Source organism: Procambarus clarkii, chromosome 31 (assembly GCF_040958095.1).
Source record: "Procambarus clarkii isolate CNS0578487 chromosome 31, FALCON_Pclarkii_2.0, whole genome shotgun sequence".
NCBI lineage: Eukaryota > Metazoa > Arthropoda > Malacostraca > Decapoda > Cambaridae > Procambarus > Procambarus clarkii.
In genome coordinates, this window is record NC_091180.1 from 25,970,776 (window position 1) to 25,990,988 (window position 20,213).

Sequence of the window (20,213 nt, forward strand, 5' to 3'; positions counted from 1 at the left end):
ATAAAAGACGCTCCTTGGAAGCCCTCGTTCACTGGAGGAATGTTGTCGTTCACTGGAGGAATGTTATCGTTCACTGGAGGAATGTCGTCGTTCACTGGAGGAATGTCGTCGTTCACTGGAGGAATGTCGTCGTTCACTGGAGGAATGTCGTCGTTCACTGGAGGAATGTCGTCGTTCACTGGAGGAATGTCGTCGTTCACTGGAGGAATGTCGTCGTTCACTGGAGGAATGTCGTCGTTCACTGGAGGAATGTCGTCGTTCACTGGAGGAATGTCGTCGTTCACTGGAGGAACGTCGTCGTTCACTGGAGGAATGTCGTCGTTCACTGGAGGAATGTCGTCGTTCACTGGAGGAACGTCGTCGTTCACTGGAGGAATGTCGTCGTTCCTCGCTTGTCGCACCTGGCGGTGATGATTGCAGGTGAGGGGAACACAGATGTTCTTGCTAGCCAAGACATCCGACGCCTTCCTACGGTTTCGGTGCGTCAAGAGCGCGTTCGTGATAAGGACTGAACAGTGGGAGGCGTTCGTGAGACAGTGTGAGCAATGGAAGGTGTTCTCAAGTCAATCTGTTCGCTCGTACGGGATCCGCTCTTGAATCACTCTGAGCTGCAAAGGCGTTCGTGAGACAATCTGAGTTGTAGATGCGTAAATAAGGGAGGAATGAACTGCTCGAGACGTTCGTGAGGAGGACATAGAGGCGTTCGTAAGACGATGTGAAATCTGGAACTACCTTATGATACGAAACGACTTTCAGTGGCGTTCGCAGACTTGTTTTACGCTGCAGACGCATTCGTGAGATGATGTCAGCCATGTAGGTCGTCGTAAAGCGGTTTGAACTACAGGGGCGTTCGTAATGTGTGTGAACTACGGAGGCGTTCGTAAGTCGAACGTTCGTAAGTCGAACGTTCGACGTAAGTTCGACGTGAGGGTGGATGAGTATAATATTTCGTGTGTGGAGGAAAGGAAACGCACGTACGCCTTCGTGATGCGTAAAGACTGTTTTCCATAACAGAATTGAATTGAACTCCTCTTGAATTGCCAAAATGCCTAAATGAATCGCTTGTTATGCCTTAACTGTATGCACATTGTACTGTTTAAACATGCGCAAAAAATGATAATTGAGCTACAGCTAAAAAAGAAGCATAAAAAAGCATAAAAAAGCATAACTAACAGCTACAGCATTCCCCATATTGTGCGCCAAAAGTGTGAAGAAACAAAAATGGAACCCAACAGTCAAATAATCCTCAGTGCCAAAGAAAAAGAAAACGGGAGCCAACGGTATAGCCAAATCGCAGTGCCCCCCCAAAAAAACAGGAGCAACGGTGCAGTGATTCTTACAATGCCACAACAAAATTGAAGCAGTTACCTTTACAGTGCTATAGATTCCATTTACATATGAACACAAATAGCAGCTACTGAGTATGGGTCAATTGGTCTTCTGAAGTATCGTTAGTTTTTATGTTCCTAGTCCATAGGTAAGACATGGCTGGTGTCAAGTTCTTCAGATTGATCCAGAGTACAGCTAAACATAAGTGGCCTTTTTCCCTCTTTAGATAATTTTCAGCTTAAACGATATGATGAAATACAACGATATATTACACACTCCCTATTTTCTACTGGTCAAACCACATCGACGGAACAGTTGCCCAATTGGTACTTTAACTTAAGGCAATTGTACCAACCGGTCTTCCTAATAGAACCTTCTATGGAATAGAACATCTATTCCTCTCCCTACCATTTTCCCTCTTTTTTCTTTCTTTTTAGTCTTCTCGATTATTAGTTTCGCCTCGACCCCAACCCCCCACTTCCCTTTCTCTCTCTCTCTCTCTCTCTCTCTCTCTCTCTCTCTCTCTCTCTCTCTCTCTCTCTCTCTCTCTCTCTCTCTCTCTCTCTCTCTATCTCTCTCTCTCTCTCTCTCTATCTCTCTATCTCTCTCTCTCTCTCTCTCTCTCTCTCTCTCGGTGGTGTTGGTTCTTGGGCTGAGGAAAGTAAACAGAGGCATTAAGGTGCGGTTACTTACACTGGGTCTAGGTTGCTCTCTTAAGTATGATGTATGATGATTACCCACACACAAACACACACACACGCACACGCGCGCAGACACACACACGCACACGCGCGCAGACACACACACGCACGCATTCAAGCATACTTCCAGTTCTTCAGCTGCTAGTTATATAATATTTGTTCATGTTCTTCAAGGAGAACTCTCCATTTCTCTGTTATTCATCATTCCCGTTCCTTTATTTTGTGTGTTCTTTTTATCTTTAACTCATTTTCTTTTCTTTTCTTTATCGTGAACTCTCAGCACTCCTGTTGTTCATTGTGCACTCTCAGTACTCCTGTTGTTCATTGTGCACTCTCAGTACTCCTGTTGTTCATTGTGCACTCTCAGTACTCCTGTTGTTCATTGTGCACTCTCAGTATTTCTGCTGAACTGAGAGAAGAGCATTCAGTAATTTTGGTTGTTTAGCATACTTCAAGTACTGTGTGTGAATTATGAGTTTTTATATTGCTAAGTGTGTGTACTCTCACGTCTTGATGGGTTGAGTGTGTGTACTCTCACGTCTTGATGGGTTGAATGTGTGTACTCTCACGTCTTGATGGGTTGAGTGTGTGTACACTCACGTCTTGATGGGTTGAGTGTGTGTACTCTAACGTCTTGATGGGTTGAGTGTGTGTACTCTCACGTCTTGATGGGTTAGTGTGTGTACACTCACGTCTTGATGGGTTGAGTGTGTGTACACTCACGTCTTGATGGGTTGAGTGTGTGTACACTCACGTCTTGATGGGTTGAGTGTGTGTACACTCACGTCTTGATGGGTTGAGTGTGTGTACACTCACGTCTTGATGGGTTGAGTGTGTGTACTCTCACGTCTTGATAGGGTTGAGTGTGTGTACACTCACGTCTTGATGGGTTGAGTGTGTGTACTCTAACGTCTTGATGGGTTGAGTGTGTGTACTCTCACGTCTTGATGGGTTGAGTGTGTGTACACTCACGTCTTGATGGGTTGAGTGTGTGTACACTCACGTCTTGATGGGTTGAGTGTGTGTACTCTCACGTCTTGATGGGTTGAGTGTGTGTACACTCACGTCTTGATGGGTTGAGTGTGTGTACACTCACGTCTTGATGGGTTGAGTGTGTGTACTCTCACGTCTTGATGGGTTGAGTGTGTGTACACTCACGTCTTGATGGGTTGAGTGTGTGTACTCTCACGTCTTGATGGGTTGAGCGTGTGTACTCTCACGTCTTGATGGGTTGAGTGTGTGTACACTCACGTCTTGATGGGTTGAGTGTGTGTACTCTAACGTCTTGATGGGTTGAGTGTGTGTACTCTCACGTCTTGATGGGTTGAGTGTGTGTACACTCACGTCTTGATGGGTTGAGTGTGTGTACACTCACGTCTTGATGGGTTGAGTGTGTGTACATTCACGTCTTGATGGGTTGAGTGTGTGTACACTCACGTCTTGATGGGTTGAGTGTGTGTACTCTAACGTCTTGATGGGTTGAGTGTGTGTACACTCACGTCTTGATGGGTTGAGTGTGTGTACGCTCACGTGTTGATGGGTTGAGTGTGTGTACACTCACGTCTTGATGGGTTGAGTGTGTGTACACTCACGTGTTGATGGGTTGAGTGTGTGTACACTCACGTTTTGATTGGTTGAGTATGTGTACACTCACGTCTTGATGGGTTGAGTGTGTGTACACTCACGTCTTGATGGGTTGAGTGTGTGTACACTCACGCCATGATGGGTTGAGTGTGTAATGCCAGTTCTACTCCTAGTGAGTGCGTGTTTTCTGTTCCTTAGTCGTTGTGGAGTGTGTTCTAACAGCTCTTGGAGTGTGAGTTTAGGCTCAGCTCATCTGGTGTTTATGTTCCAAGAGGTTTCCCTTTTCAAGAAGCTTTCGTTTGGCGTTCAGACTTTAGGGAATATTTCCTACTTCACGGTTGACACGGCCTACACACACTCTGGTGATCCCAATCCCAATCCCAATCTCCATTGGCAATCACAATCGTCGTTTTTTTAATCTAGAGGCCTTCGATAGCCTTGTGTCTAATCCTGACACATTTGGTAGCCCTGTGTCTAATCCAGACGCCTTTGTTATTCCTGTGTCTAATCCAGACACCTTTGGTAACCCTGTGTCTGATTCAAACACCTTCGGTAGCCCTGTGTCTAATCCTGACACCTTTGGTAGCTCTGTGCCTGATTCAAACACCTTCGGTAGCCCTGTGTCTAATCCAGACGCCTTTGGTAGCTCTGTGTCTAATCCAGACGCCTTTGGTAGCCCTGTGTCTAATCCAGGTACCTTTGGTAGCTCTTTGTCTACTCCAGACACCTTAGGTAACCCTGTTTCTAATCCAGACATCTTTGGTAGACCTGTATCTAATCCAGACACCTTTGGTAGCCCTGTGTCTAATTCAGACGCCTTTGGTAGCATTGTGTCTAATCCAGACATCTTTGGTAGCCCTGTGTCTAATCCAGACGCCTTTAGTAGCACTGTGTCTAATCCAGACACCTTTAGTAGCCCTGTGTCTAATCCAGACGCCTTTGGTAGCTCTGTTTCTACTCCAGACACCTTAGGTAACCCTGTGTCTAATCCAGACGCCTTTGGTAGCACTGTGTCAAATCCAGACATCTTTGGTAGCCCTGTGTCTATAATCAAGGCGCCTTTGGTAACCCTGTGTCTAATTATAATATCCTATTTTGCCGGGCACTGAAACGACTTTGGTTTTTCCAATTTCACTTAGCTGTTACACCGGCTGTTTTTCATTGCTCCTTTTGATTGCCTTTTCTGGCAGTCATTTGGCTACTAAGATAAATTTGTGAAGCGTAAGAGCTAAGCCACTTGAAAAGTTTAGCTGGATTATATGGCACTTGAAAGGAGGATTAGGACAGAATAAGAGCTTGAATAGAAAGAGGGAACGAGAAACGGTGGAACTATCGTGGGATTGAATGCTGAACTAAGTGATACGAAGCCGTCCAGTTCAAGTGGACTGTCACTTGTCCAGTCTAAGATGCCACTAAGTTTCACTTTGTGTGACTCGAGTGGTTGCATTATGTAATAGACTTCAACTCCCTGCGCTCTCCTAGACGCTATGTTCCCCCCCCTAGACACTATGTTCCCCCCTCCCCCTCCCCCTGCTATAGTTGGTAAGTCTCTGGGGACCTTGAACCCATTTTGTGAGCTCGAAGTTATCTCCCATTGATATAATTCTGTAACTTAATTCTTCCATGCAAGCAAGTTTAATTAATGCTACTAATTGCCAGAACTTAGCTCAACCTTCTAGTAGTCACCTTCAACTATCCCAGCACTTCCTTCCCTCCGTCCTAGCCCAATTCCCTATCCTCATTCCTTCCAAGTGCTATATATATAGTCGTAATGGCTTATAGCGCTTTCTCCTGATAATTAACTGACCTCTCCTACTATGCTTTAGCACATGCTGACAACCTCGAACCCCTTTCCCGACTGCACCCACCGCAGAACCTCTCTCTCCTCCACCTTCAGCGCTCCTAGTAACCGACAGCCTTTTCTGCCAACCCCGAACGCCTTTTCCGACTACACGCATTATCTACCCTCCAGAACTCCTCTCTATCTACCCCCCCTTCCTCCCCTTCTCAGTAGCCCAGGTAGACAAGGCTACACCCCAAGAAGGGAGTAGGGCAGGGAGGGGCAAGAGATCGCATTAAGGCGTGAAATCGACTTTTGACTCTAGATCAGGTGTAACAGGTAAGAGATTGCCACTCCGACCAATTAGGCGTCCAGCTTATCGGATAGTACCTCCGTACACACAAATTATATGAATTATTTGAATATTTGTGATATCTTTTTTTTTCGTAAACAGCATATATATCGTCTTCATTGTGGACTCTGGGCAGCAAATGTACAAGCGAGTGGTGACTTCAACGCGCTGGCAGTAGTGATCTCTAGAAGGCTGTTGTGGAACAGGCTTTTTAGAGATCACTACCGCCAGTGCGTTGAAGTCACTCGCTAGTGCTTTGCATAGCCATACGCTCACCACCAAAACATCGACTACTTCAGAAGCCGACGATGCGCTACCCGTTGCCATTATATTGCATCTCGCTCCTTGATAACGAGAAAATATTCTTCATTATTAAAGTGAGTAGATATTATTAGGGGGTTACAATGCCTCCACAATGTATCCATTATAATCAACGCTTCAAGGGGGTGACAATGCCATTATACGCGGAGATTATATTACATTTAGCCTTGCTGAAGCCGGAGAGAAGCCAACCTCTCCCCCATTATTATGGTAAGGGGGAAGCGGAGACTTAATGGAGTGCTTCTCAAGCGGCAGAGCTAATTCCCACAGGATATTTGGAGATCCTTATCTGTGAAATTGTGTCCATTAAAGATAGGAGAAGTCGCTTCGCACACACACTTTTGCCAGGTATAATAGTGAGTTTGTTGTTTTGTCCGCGCTTTACCATTGCTTTATTCATCTCATCTGAGTAAAGAATTACTCAGATGAGTAATTTATGGTAATTTATGGTAATTAATTGAAGTTAAATATTAAGCTGTAAGAAAAGTCAATAATTGGAAGAGTTTCTACAGTTAAAACGTTCGTAATTATAATTCTTTCCGTTTTCGAGATATGTATGTCATCAGTGTTCGTAATCAAACAACATCTTATCTGTGTTCGAAATTACATGTTGCCCGTGGCCACAGTTGCATGTTATCAATACTTCCTATTATATGTTATGAAAGTTATAGATTATATGTTATATGTGATCCATGTGGCATGATCTAGAGAGTCCACGTTGTGTGAAATTGAACGCTTGCTAAGACTGGGAGCAGCAGTCTATGTAGAATCAGATTGTACAGTTATTCAAACACGAATTTTTTTGTTATGGAGTAAATGCTAGCGACACTGATGGGCAGTGTTTTGCACACACACACGCACACATACACGCACACACACTGCGGGACCTCGCGGCTGAGTGGACAGCGCTCTGGGGTCGTAGTCCTAGTGGCCAGGGTTCCATCACCAGTGGAGGAGGAAATACAAATGGACAGAGTTTCTTTCACCCATATGCATCTGTTCACCTAGCACCAAATAGGTACCTAGGAGATAGACAGCTGCTACGGGTTGCTTCCTGGGGGATATGTATGTGTGCGTGTTAGAGAAATGTTTATGTAGTAGATATAATAGAGAAAAATAAATTGGTTAGAAAGGCTGGGTTCAAGAGCTAATAGCTCGATTCTGCAGGCAACCCAGCCTGACTATCTGTTCTATCAGAAACTATCGCGGAATACTTCACCATCAGCCGACACTTGTAGTAAGAATCTCTCCCTTCTTCTCCTGCATATTTCTCTCTTTGTTCTTCCTTCTCTTTATCTTGTCTCCTCTTCATAATGGGTTCAGGACGGGCAGAAACCTCGTCACTTTCTTCACTTTTAGATGGGGTTCTCTTTATTTTCAGCTTCCTTTCTTATTCTGTTTTCTCTTTTTTATATTCCTTCTCTTCGTTGTGTTCCTCTTTGTTTTGATCCTTTTCTCTCACATTTCTACTCAATTCATTGTCTCCATTTGCTTCTTACGTTCTTTCTACTCATTAGGTTCTTTTCCCTTTCATTTTTCTGCCCATTCTCCTTTCTCTCTTTTTCTATCTAGCCCCAAATCCTCCTTCTCCTACATTCCATCCTGCTCCTCTTTCTGCTCCTCCTCCTCCTCCTCCTCCTCCTCCTCCTCCTCCTCCTCCTCCTCCTCCTCCTCTTCCTTCCAAGAAACACCCAACATTCCTGGATAAATACGGGGGGGGGGGGCGATTAGCATATGAACGGCTGATTTGAGTCAATTCAGAAGACCATGAGTTATTTGCGTACTTTTGGCACCTTTACAATCACCCAGTTACTGGGTGCCCCCCATTCACCTAGGCACTGGGTGCCTCATTCACCCAGGTGCTGGGGCCCCCATTCACGTAGGCGCTGGGTGCCTCATTAACCTGATGGGGGGATGGGGGATAATGGCTCTCAGGCATGCTTGGGAGCACATTCATGGTCTATCATGTTTATGACCTATCCAGTATGCCTGTGGTCAATCCAATATGTTCATTGCTTACCTAGTATATTCTCTGTCTATTCAGTATATCTGTGGTCTATTTGCTATGTTCGTGGTCTATCCAGTATGACTGGATAATCTATCCAATATGTTTGTGGTCTATCCAGTATGTTGGTGTAGTCATGCAGTACCATTAGTGCTTTATTCATTTCTTAGGAGTCATGTATTGTTATGACATAGAAAGTGGTTGCTGTTGACAATAATTGCAAAGGTTGTCCGACCATTGCAAGAGTCGTCATTAAGGACTGGAAGACTATAGTTGCAATTTACGGTTATTGACTAAGGCAATACTGACAAAAGGCTGCTGACAACATCTGTAAATATATGCAAACAAGTTCCGTTAAACAGCTAAAGAAAGCCAAAAGGAACAGAAAAAAAACTGTCTTAAATGGAAAATAATCTCATTCCACACGCCGTCTCAACGATGCTTTCAATGTTTATATCCTGTAAACCAGAGAAGGTTTACAGCCTGTAAATGAGAGAAGGTTTACAGCCTGTAAATGAGAGAAGGTTTACAACCTGTAAATGAAAGAAGGTTTGCAGCCTGTAAACCAGAGAAGATGCTTCTATGTTTACATCCTGTGAAGCAGCCAGAGTCTACAATGGTACTCAGAGTGCACAAAGGTGAGTTTACCTGAGGCTTCACCAGCGCTGTTGGGTTATCGAGAGGGAGTTGGGTGGAGACGTAACCTATTAGCAAGGTTACTGCCGCTACTGATCGGCTTGCATGCTAATTTGCATAGATCTCATTTGCATATATCGGTTATTTGGGTATTTATATGTAGCGGTAATTTGCATACATTTACATTTTTTTTTTGGTGTATGTCGATTAGTGTGTGGCACACATATATCGTTTTCTTAGCATGTATAATATTTTTCATTATTCTATATTTTTGTTCGGGTAAAATGTATACCCGTAGCTATCAAATATCTACGTTTTCTTTGCATCGGACTCAATAAGTTAGGGAGGTTGATTGGGTTCTCGCGTTTCTGGTTAGGTTAGGTTGTAATCATTTTTTCTAGAATGGCAAATCAAGAAAGAGAAAGCGGGGCTAACATATAGATTCATAGAGGGATTAAACTCGGACCTGTATAATATGTGGTCCAGAGTACTTAACACTACGGTAGCAGTCAGAAAGTCGCCAGCTGATGGTCCATCTGATACCTTTCCAAGATCACCTCGCTAACTGCTGGTAATCCAATCCCTTGATCCATATACCATATCATTTACCTGACACGGATATAGGTGTGGATTACCTCCACTTAGCGTCCAGCGGGCTCAGGTAAAGACCTCAAAACTCACGCTAATAACCAGTGACCAATTTTATGATCCCTTCGTTATTGTGAGTATCCTGACCTCGATGGCATAGCGAACACCACTTTAGTTTATATATATATATATATATATATATATATATATATATATATATATATATATATATATATATATATATATATATATATATATATATATATATATATATATATATCTTATCGGATTATCGAGTTTACTCTGATTAAAATCATACATTTCTGCCTAAAGCCGCTCTTATCAAATAACCCACATTTACAAAAAAAATAAATAGCTCAGTGCTATTTAATTAAAGTTGATCTCTGTTTGAATTACGTTAAATCGCAACTCAATCTTGAAAATGTTGCTTGCAACAATTCAACATAATTCAACATAATTTGGTCAATTTTGTAACCATTAAGAAGAATGAAGGTCTCTTTTTAAATGGTGATATTTTATATATAATTGTCTACTGATATTTGAGAGGAAATTGAATATGATGGTTCTTAGACTACAGGATGTTCGTCCTCTTGATGTGGTAGAGGGAGGGACGACGTCGACGCCTCTTGCAGGAACGGTGTTCGATCCCCGATGGCTTAAGTGGTAATTGACCACCGTTCCTGATTACAGGCCTCATATTCCAGTCACCTTAATTCCCATTCTGGCTTAGTGGTTTCTCTCTCATAATTATTTAGAAAAGAAAAATATTTGGTATTTTCTTCTCATACCATTAGAAATGCTTTCCATGGTAAGGAATCTTAAAGACAAAAGTCTCACAAAAAATCTTTCCATACAAAAGCTTCCCAGGGAAAAGCGTTTCAATATAAAAGCTAATTACCAGCAAACAGCTAAAGTTATAAACTCACTTTTAGCAACAGAGAGCCTCAAGACACATCTCTCTTGTGATGCGATGTGCAGAGATGTACAGAGAGTCCTGCACATCTCTCGAGCCAAGAACACTGACCCAGAGGTGTGAGGCGTGTGTGGGGGTCCTCTTGAAACAGACAAAATACGAGGTGCTAAAACGGGCCAACCCAAGACCGTGCCCCACTTAGCAGTTACAGCCCCGCGCTCCTGTGCCAGGTAAGTCCACTACGGGCTCACCATAGTCCGTGCTACTTGCACCGCTCCTGTGCCAGGTAAGTCCACTACGGGCTCACCATAGTCCGTACTACTTGCACCGCTCCTGTGCCAGGTAAGTCCACTACGGGCTCACCATAGCCCGTGCTACTTGCCCCGCTCCTGTGCCAGGTAAGGCCACTACGGGCTCACCATAGCCCGTGCTACTTGCAACTTTTGTTCCCAGTAGCTGAATTTTAAAGCAACAACAACAACCCACATTACCTCACTAACCAAAACATGGGTGTGCTTGCGAGTCGCTACCATACCATAGTACCACGTATTTCATCCGTTGGGAAGCATAGCTAACAAAATACGGTGTCCACTATATCAGAGTACAGGTTGATGACTTATCCAAAAGAGCATCAATGTCAGTAATGACGAGGTAAATCATCAACAACATAGAAGTCATCAACAGGTGAGATAGAGAAGAAATCTTGTCCTTATGAAAGCTCATAATCCTGAAGAAATAGAATGGAAGGTGAACCTTAGGTAGTAAAAGTAGCCAAAACCAGCTACAGCAAAACATGTTTCGTCATTTGATGGGTTAAATCAAATTGACGTAAAGACAAATTGTGAAACTGATAACGATAAACTCAATTAACAATTATGTTATTGACAAACTCAATTAACAATTATGTTATTAACAAACTCAATTAACAATTATATTATTAACAAACTCAATTAAGAAATTTAAATAAAATTTAAGCAATTATGTTCTTAGCAGCGTATAAATTGTGCATTGTGTCCAAACCAGTATTTACCCAGGTCTTCTCCCGAATGAGTGAATAGTGAGTTTTCTAAAAGGATGAGTATGAGGAAATTCCACCCTGAGAGTTTTTAAAGAGATTTATGTTCGATCCCAAGACTATAGCTACAGGAATATGAGGAAATGTATATTTTGTGAGTAAAAGTTAGCTAAATACACAGTAATCTTATGAGTAATCATGATAGAGAGGATAAAGAATTACCGAAACAAACAAGTAGGAACTGAAAAGGCTGGGAGAGAAGTATAGGGAGGGGACATGACAGCGACATACAAAATTCTAAAGAGGATTTACAAAACAGAGCATGGAAACATAATGTATAATAACGAAACACAGAATAAGAAATACATGAACCATATAAACACAAATCATAGGCGTATTAGAATGAATTTAAACAAAGAAGTTATACAATGTTCATAAATTAGTTCAATGAAGAACGTGTTGAACATATTTTTACTCACCACAATTGCGCCTCAAAAAGTAAACGAAAGATATATATACTTATTACCACTTTTTATTCAAGGATTTCCCCCTTTCCCCCCTCCCCCCTCTCAAAAAATTCCGACAAGCATATATACTAAATAAATGGAATATATTAAATAATAATATATTCGTCCTATTTATAAATATATCTGAACCTAACACAAATAATTTCTTATATTTACAAGCCGAGCCGTTGCGCATGCGCACAAATAAATTAAATTTGAGTTTATTGTCATAGAATCCCTCGTTCGGTTGTTTGGCGTCGACTAGAACAGTCCGGATAACGTTTAAAGAGGATCATTAATCCGATCACAATCATCGATAATGTTCGGATATAAGAGAAGTGATTGTTTACCCTCTGTTAATGCCTGTCTCCTTATCGTTCGTTGTGGCTTTAAGATTCGCTCGCTCTCACAACTCTTAGCTCAGATTCGCCCTGATTGCTATTGGGTGACTGTGGTGAGCGAAACATTTACCGTCTGGATTTAATTAAAACAAATAGTAATCAATCTAACAATCCTGTTTCATAAATAAATAATTTATAGGCGATTAAATTAACCCCAATTTTTTTGTTTAACTCCAGCATTTGAGACTTAAAAAAATGGGGAAATTGGGAGTGGTGGAAACCATGTTAATATTTACGTGATAAATTTACGAAAACGCAAAGATTTACGAGACGGGTTCCAGGAGAGGGCAGATCCGGTTATCAGATCTTGGAGGCGGCGGCCAAGACGGCGGAGGCCAAGCCGGAGCGGCCAAGACGGAGCTGCCAAGCGTCAGGAAGCAAGTAGTATTATGCTTCCTTGAAGATGATAAAGTTTTAAAGCATATAATACTGCAATCATACTACCATCTTCGGGTGTTTTATCACGTGTGGCGCTCTGTTTGGATCTGGGCTGGTCAGGTGTTTTATTAATCGTTTTAATGCCTTTGGTGTTTGTGTTTTTGGTTAGTTAGAGAGAGTTTAACTTCAGCTGTTTGTTGGTAATAAGAACCGAAGCTCAACCCTCCGCAAGCGCAATTAGGTGAGTACACACACAAACTACCCATTTGTTTCCGCTGAGGTAGAAACAAATGGACAGAGTTTCTTATACCTGATGCGGCTATTCACCTAGTAGTAAATAGTTAGAAGTTATAAGAAGAAGTTAGACATCCTAAAGAGGTGTGTGTGTGTGTGTGAGAGAGAGAGAGAGAGAGAGAGAGAGAGAGAGAGAGAGAGAGAGAGAGAGAGAGAGAGAGAGAGAGAGAGAGAGAGAGAGAGAGAGAGAGAGAAATATATGTAGTAGATATGATAGAAGAAAATAGGTCAGTAGTCAGAACATTAGACAAAAAAAGCGGTTGGAGAGGCGGGGTCCAAGAGCCAACAGCTCGATCCTGCAGGCCCAAATAGTCAATTCAAATAGCAAATACACACGCACACACACACACACACACACACACACACACACACACATACACACACACACACACACACACACACATACACACACACACACACACACACACACACACACACACACACACACACACACACACACACACACACGCACACACAAACCTTTACTACCCAGTAATTAAAGAGAAGACAGTAATTAACTACGCAGGTGAAAATGGCTCCTTAAACGTCGAATCTCATTATATTCTCGTTGTTCAGAGTCAGTTCGTGGCAGTCGTCTTCGATGCCACCCCTCGCACGTTCAGACTGTGTTCTTAAAGGCTTCCTTTGACGCAACCCTCCTACGCGCAGATTGCGTCCGTGGACGTCTTATTCGACGCATACATCAAGAGTTGAGAGTGCGTCACGTTCTCTGGCACTCGATGCATCTCTGGCTCTCGGAAGCTCTTAAAACGCTGATATATCAGGACTTCGTTGGTTCATCTGGTATACTTCTAAATATACGCGTGTGAATATTCGATACTTAGTAACTCATTCCACATAAATACTTCTGCATACAATTTATACTGTAATCATTTCCCAAGTACAGCATTTCAGTACAATACAGTACATGTACAGTACATGTACAATACAGTACATTTCCCAAGTACTGTATTTGTAAATAAATCCGTCTTCTTAAATATATTAATAATAACAACACAATTCTTGGGAAAATCCACAAGAGCCGTGATGGGGATTCGAACCTATGTGTTGGGTAGTGCCACGCACACACTCCCCCAGACAATCAGGCAACGACATAGGTCAAAAGGATTGCAACCTGGAGTTCTCCTGAACACACAAGGATTTCCTGAGGCTTCTACTGAAGTCGGAACAGGATGCAATCTATTTGACCATGTCATGGGCTGATTGTCTGAGGTGTGTCTGTGGGACTACCCAACGCATGGGTTCGAATCCACACCACAGCTCCCACGGTTATTATTGTTATTATTATTATTACAAAATTCCCTGCCCAAAAATCGCAGAGAAAATCGTCTTCAAATTAATTGAATTTTTCTCTTCGAGTAAAAAAAAATAGTTTTATTTTTTTGCAAATTAAACAATTTTATCTGCAAATTTGTTTTTTAACAAACCAGTTTTTATTTTTAATTTCTAGCATATTCGGTTTTCATATTTCAAAACATTTTTTGTTTTTGTAATAGGAGCGGCTGCTGTCGTGATCAATAAAATTTTATAATAGACATGAAAAAGATATGAACTCTGAAATTTTAATTGATGGAAAGGAATGTTTCTTAATTGTATTTTTTATTGGTTACTTTTTGAAAGACTTTGCATAATTAGCTTCTCTCTCTCTCTCTCTCTCTCTCTCTCTCTCTCTCTCTCTCTCTCTCTCTCTCTCTCTCTCTCTCTCTCTCTCTGTCTCTGTCTCTCTCTCTCTCTCTCTCTCTCTCTCTCTCTCTCTCTCTCTCTCTCTCTCTCTCTCTCTCTCTCTCTCTCTCTCTCTCTCTCTGCCTCTCACGATGCTAGTTCAAGAGTTAAACGCTAAGTTTAATGACCATATTAAAATTTTATGAATATTAATTACAAAATAGTAATTTAGTGTAAAGCAGGCATGCTCTCGCTCCTGAATTGAATATGTTGCTTTTATGGCTTTATGAGGGCTTTATTTAATTTTATATGACTTTATATGGCTTTAAATGTCTTTGTATGGTTATATTTGGCTTTATATGGCTATATATGTCCTTTATATGGATTTACATGTTTTATATATAGCTTTGTATAGCTTTTTATGGTTTTGTATGGCTTTATATCCCTTTGTATGTCTTTATATCTTTTGATATGGGTTCATATGGCTTTATATAGCTTGATATTACTATATATATAGAAATATGTAGTTTTATATAGCTTTATGAAACTCTTTGAAACTTCATATATTTTCATTAGCTTTATATAGCGTGCTTGTCTTTTTTTTTCTTACTTCGCCTTTAATTTGACGTTGTCGAACCAAACGTCGATAAAGCAAATGGTCTACTGAAATTACCAGCACTGTAAATGTTACGTTTTCTCGAACTACGGAACATCGGTCAAGTTTCCTGCTCTTCTGGTAAGACAAAAATCACCTTAAATTTGACAGCTACTCCTGCAACCCGTTCTCGCAAATTTAATAAGTCAATATTGACTTATTAGTTGCGTGCATAGGTGACATACTAAACATAATAGTTTCCCTTGAAAAGCTTCATAGAAAACACCGACCTTACCTAACCTACTTAGTATGTTAAGATAAGCATCTTATAGCTTCGTAATTACAATTGTTACTTAACCTATTATAGGTATAGGTTAGGTAATAATTGTAATTACGAAGCAATAAGATGCTTATCTTAACATACTAAGCAGGTTAGGTAAGGTCGGTGTTTTCTATGAAGCTTTTCGAGGGAGACTATTATGTTAAGTATGTCACCTATGCACATATTTAATAAGTCAATATTGACTTATTAAATTTGCGAGAACGGGTTGACTCCTGTCAGCTGCTCTTGTTAGAAACTCTATAAAATACCTGCGACCCTTGCAACCTACTGAACATAATGGGTTCAATTGCGTCCGCCTAGGCATTTGTTATCTGGATATTTTAAAATTGGGGCCACCTGGCCAGTCCCAATAGGTCAATGGGCCACCAGGCAAGTCCCAACAGGTGGTCCGCGACACAGTCCAAGAATCTACTACATACTTAAGCCGTTAAGTGAGTTCTAGTAGAACCTACTAGACACTTAATGGTTCGGTTCCGTTGGTGATATAGAGTAGAATATTTTTAAGTCTCGTGCATCCTAAAAGTTTAAGGTAATTGTGAGAAGGGTCGAGACACTATTACCTTGTAGGAAGGAATACCAGGACAGGATAGTAAAGATGGAGTATGAGGGCAGCGTGAAGGGGAAGTAGTCTGTAACCACTTATAAGGACCACGGGGAATCGAACGTCATCCTTGTAAGAAGCAAGGCTCTCCACTTTACCGACCAGTCAAAGTGATTGATTGAGATGCACCCTGTCAGTCTGCTGGACAAAAAATATAGTTTTAAAGCCTAGTTTTATATAGCTTTATATTTCTAAATATGTTTTTGATATAAATAGCGTTAATTTACTTTGTGTGTTCTAATCCTTCAAAGAATTACTTTTGCGGTATTTTTTGTAAACAATAATGACTTTTATTCTCTTTAAAAGTGAGATTTTTTTTTCAACTGAATAAAAAACTTATGGTTTACACATATAGGAGTCTATATTACCCAAACCATATAATATAGAATTACAATGAGAATAGAATTTGAAGGACCAGCTATAGAATATATTTGAATTTGATACGACCTGTTCTATAGAAAACTTGTACATTTGTTAGCCCCTACAAATCAACGACAAAATTAATTCCCCAATTTTTTATCTAATTTATATAATAATATCTTGGTAGTCAAGTATTTTTTTTAATTCCTCAAATTAATTTTTTCTAACATAAAATATTTTTTCCCTTACCTATCTAAAGGGTCAAAGGATAAGCTCTAGAAATAAACTCGGCAAAATATGATCTAGGTCTAATTGGCAATTTACATTAATAACACCGAATCGAATGCAAAATTGCAATCTGCATGCAGTGTTCAAAAGCCGCAATATAAACAACGAAGAGCTAACTAGATAAAACAACTTTTTTAATTTAAGTATAACGATTAGTCTACTGCAATCTTCATTTTTCAAAGTTAATAACAACTTGTAAATATGGAATATAAACTGACCTCTAGTGAGAGATTTTTTTTCAACTATTGGCTTAAAAGGTGTTTGCAGTATACACACACACACACATACACACATACACACACACACACACACACACACACACACACACACACACACACACACACACACACACACACACACACACACACACACACACACACACAGTTATGGAAATGGGACTAGGAGATAGGAGACCAAAGGGACAGTACACAATGAAGGGGAACAGCCTACCTGTAACGACGCGTGAAAGAGCCCTGGGGGTGGACGTAACACCTAATCTATCTCCTGAGGCACATATTAATAGGATAACGACAGCAGCGTACTCTACACTGGCAAAAGTTAGAACATCATTCAGAAACCTAAGTAAGGAGGCATTTAGGGCGCTTTACACTGCCTACGTAAGGCCAGTCTTAGAGTATGCCGCCTCATCATGGAGTCCCCATCTGAAGAAGCATATAATGAAACTGGAAAAGGTTCAGAGGTTTGCAACAAGACTCGTCCCAGAGCTACGAGGGATGGGGTATGAAGAGCGCCTGAGGGAACTGTGCCTTACGACACTAGAAAGAAGAAGGGAGAGGGGAGACATGATAGGAACGTATAAGATACTCAGAGGAATTGACAGAGTGGACATAGACGAAATGTTCACACGGAATAGTAACAGAACGAGAGGACATGGATGGAAGCTTGAAACTCAGATGAGTCACAGAGATGTTAGGAAGTTTTCTTTTAGCGTGAGAGTAGTGGGGAAATGGAATGCACTTCAGGAACAGGTTGTGGAAGCAAATACTATTCATAATTTTAAAACCAGGTATGATAGGGAAATGGGACAGGAGTCATTGCTGTAAACAACCGATGCTCGAAAGGCGGGATCCAAGAGTCAATGCTCGATCCTGCAGACACAACTAGGTGAGTACAACTAGGTGAGTACACACACATCTAGGGTTCACATGGGGCCTGACGGCTGAGTAGACAGCGCTCAATATTCGTAATCCTAATGTCCTGGGATCGATCCTCGGCGACGGCGGAAACAAATGGGCAGAATTTCTTTCACCCTGATGCACCTGTTCACCTAGCAGTAAATAGGTACCTGTGAATTAGGCAGCTGCTACGGGCTGCTTCCTAAGGGTGTGTGTGTGGAAAAATAATCAGTTAATTGACAGTTGAGAGGCGGGTCTAAAGAACCAGAGCTCAACCCCTGCAAGCACAACTAGGTGAGTACATCTAGGTAAGTATACACACACACACACACACACACATATACATATACATACACACACACACACACACACACACACACACACACACACACACACACACACACACACACACACACACACACACACACATATACATATACATACACACACACACACACACACACACACACACACAAACACACACACACATACACACACACACACGGCGCGTGGGTGTGTGTGTGTATCTTTGAGCATACACAAAGATCCACTCAAGCTTAAAGATCCACTTTACTTAAATAAACAACTCCTAAATTATACTAACCAACTTGCAATATCATTAATGAATTCTAATGCAACACTGAGCCGATATCTACACGACAGAGACCTTGCCAGATAATGCAACATTGCCTCAAACAAACAAAAAAATCTCATTAATAATTAAATCATTAACCCGCCTCTTAGCCCCGAGACGTAAAGTCATGCAAAAATAAGATATGATTGAAATCGTGTTTTATATATAATCCTCTGACCATCACGATCAATCAAACTGTTTAGCTGTTACCTTACGGGGATATTCATGCCCGTGCCACCTCTTGGGCGGCTTAATCTTCATCAATCAATATAGGTGTCATCAGTATTCATCTTAGTTTCTTGTGATGATTCGACGAGCGATCAGTTTGAGGTGCTCTTATTACAAGCGTATACGTAGTTGACGGCTCACAGCCCCGCTCTTTTGCCAGGTAAGTCCACTACGGGCTCACCATAGCCCGTGCTACTTGGAACTTGTTCCGTGTAGCTGAATCTATAACAACAATCAAACAACGTAGTTGACAGCTCACGTGACCAATTGAAGGTGGTGATTATTCAATCTTTTCTCTGTATTTACCACTCCGTAAAGAATCCGACCTTCTAACCTAACCAGAAACGTACCAACCCAAGCAACCTATCTAACCTCTCGAGTCCGATGAGTAAGAAAACGTAGGTATTTGAGAACCATTACTTTTGATAGTAGGACGTGTTTGAAACGTGGGTCACCATGACGTAGAAAATTGCGACGCATTAGTAGTGAGGCCGGGTTGTTTACGGAGCGTCAGAACGAGAAAGAACGACGTCATTTACGCCACCGAAATCGGACGCGTTGGCCAGAAGCGTGCGTACAAACTGAGTAGCGTTATCGTTTGAGCTCGGGTTTCTAAGTACGAAGAAACCCCGAAATCATGTTTTGAAACCATGTTTCAAACATGGTTTGAAACCCATAACAAACCATGTCTGCAGACGAGGAGTCATAATAGCGTGGCTGAAATATGTAGACCAAACCACACACTGGAAAGTGATGGGACGACGACGACGTTTCGGTCCGTCCAGGACCATTCTCAAGTCGATTGTGAGAAAGGACTCACATTCTCACAATGGACTTGAGAATGGTCCAGGACGGACCGAAACGTCGTCGTCGTCCCTTCACCTTCTAGTGTGTGGTTTGGTTAATAAACCACGTTTGTTATGTCTCGTGAATTGCCAAACGCGTTAGCAAATTCTAAAATAATTCTAAAGTGGTCTATCGCCTTAAAATAATCGTATGAACCTAACAACCCAACTAGCCCGAGAGAGCGTCAACTATTGGCACGTTTTTAAATATTGCAAAACACCGGGATTTTGACGCTTTGGTCGAGAGCGTTGAATGATTGCGGTGTATTAAGCGTGAGGACAGGGTGAGGTGATTGCCAGCCCTCGGGACAGGAAACAGCAGAGGGCGCAGCAACACAGTAGCAGCAACACCTACCTCGCAACACAACCTCAGGATCAGGTCCTGCAACACCTTCCGTTAACCACAAAGTGAGGGGTCCAAGCGAGCTGCTCCCATCAATTTGGCCGAATGGACGTCAAGAACCGCTGTGCAATCCCAATTTGATAATCATTCGTCTTGCAAAATGCCTCGTTATCATCATCATTCAATAAACACACGCGATGCTTATAATACTCTAATTACCCACGGTGCAATTAATAGGTATCATTACCTATAACTAATAGCCAAGCAATGTACCAAAGGTTTTATAGAACATAGCCAAATATAAAAAACAATTTTCCTCCACTTATTTCTAAT

The 20,213-nt window shown here is 41.5% G+C and overlaps 1 protein-coding gene across 1 annotated transcript; it reads left to right on the forward strand.

The window, feature by feature from the left end:
- The first annotated feature begins 855 nt into the window (after window positions 1-855).
- LOC123748845 (trophinin-like) lies at window positions 856-5,998 on the forward strand. The gene is made up of 3 exons (XM_069334225.1): window positions 856-880; window positions 4,038-4,678; window positions 5,849-5,998. Exons 1-3 carry the CDS (start codon window positions 856-858, stop codon window positions 5,996-5,998), a joined length of 816 nt encoding a protein of 271 aa, XP_069190326.1.
- The last annotated feature ends 14,215 nt before the right edge of the window (window positions 5,999-20,213 follow it).

What these genes read in the sequence shown, in the direction of transcription:
- LOC123748845 (XM_069334225.1), top strand. Translation starts at nt 856, where the DNA reads ATGTGTGTGAACTACGGAGGCGTTC. An exon ending in TGTGAACTACGGAGGCGTTC is followed by an intron (nt 881 to 4,037) that starts GTAAGTCGAACG and finishes TTTTTAATCTAG; the next exon opens with AGGCCTTCGATAGCCTTGTG. An exon ending in CTATAATCAAGGCGCCTTTG is followed by an intron (nt 4,679 to 5,848) that starts GTAACCCTGTGT and finishes TTTCGTAAACAG; the next exon opens with CATATATATCGTCTTCATTG.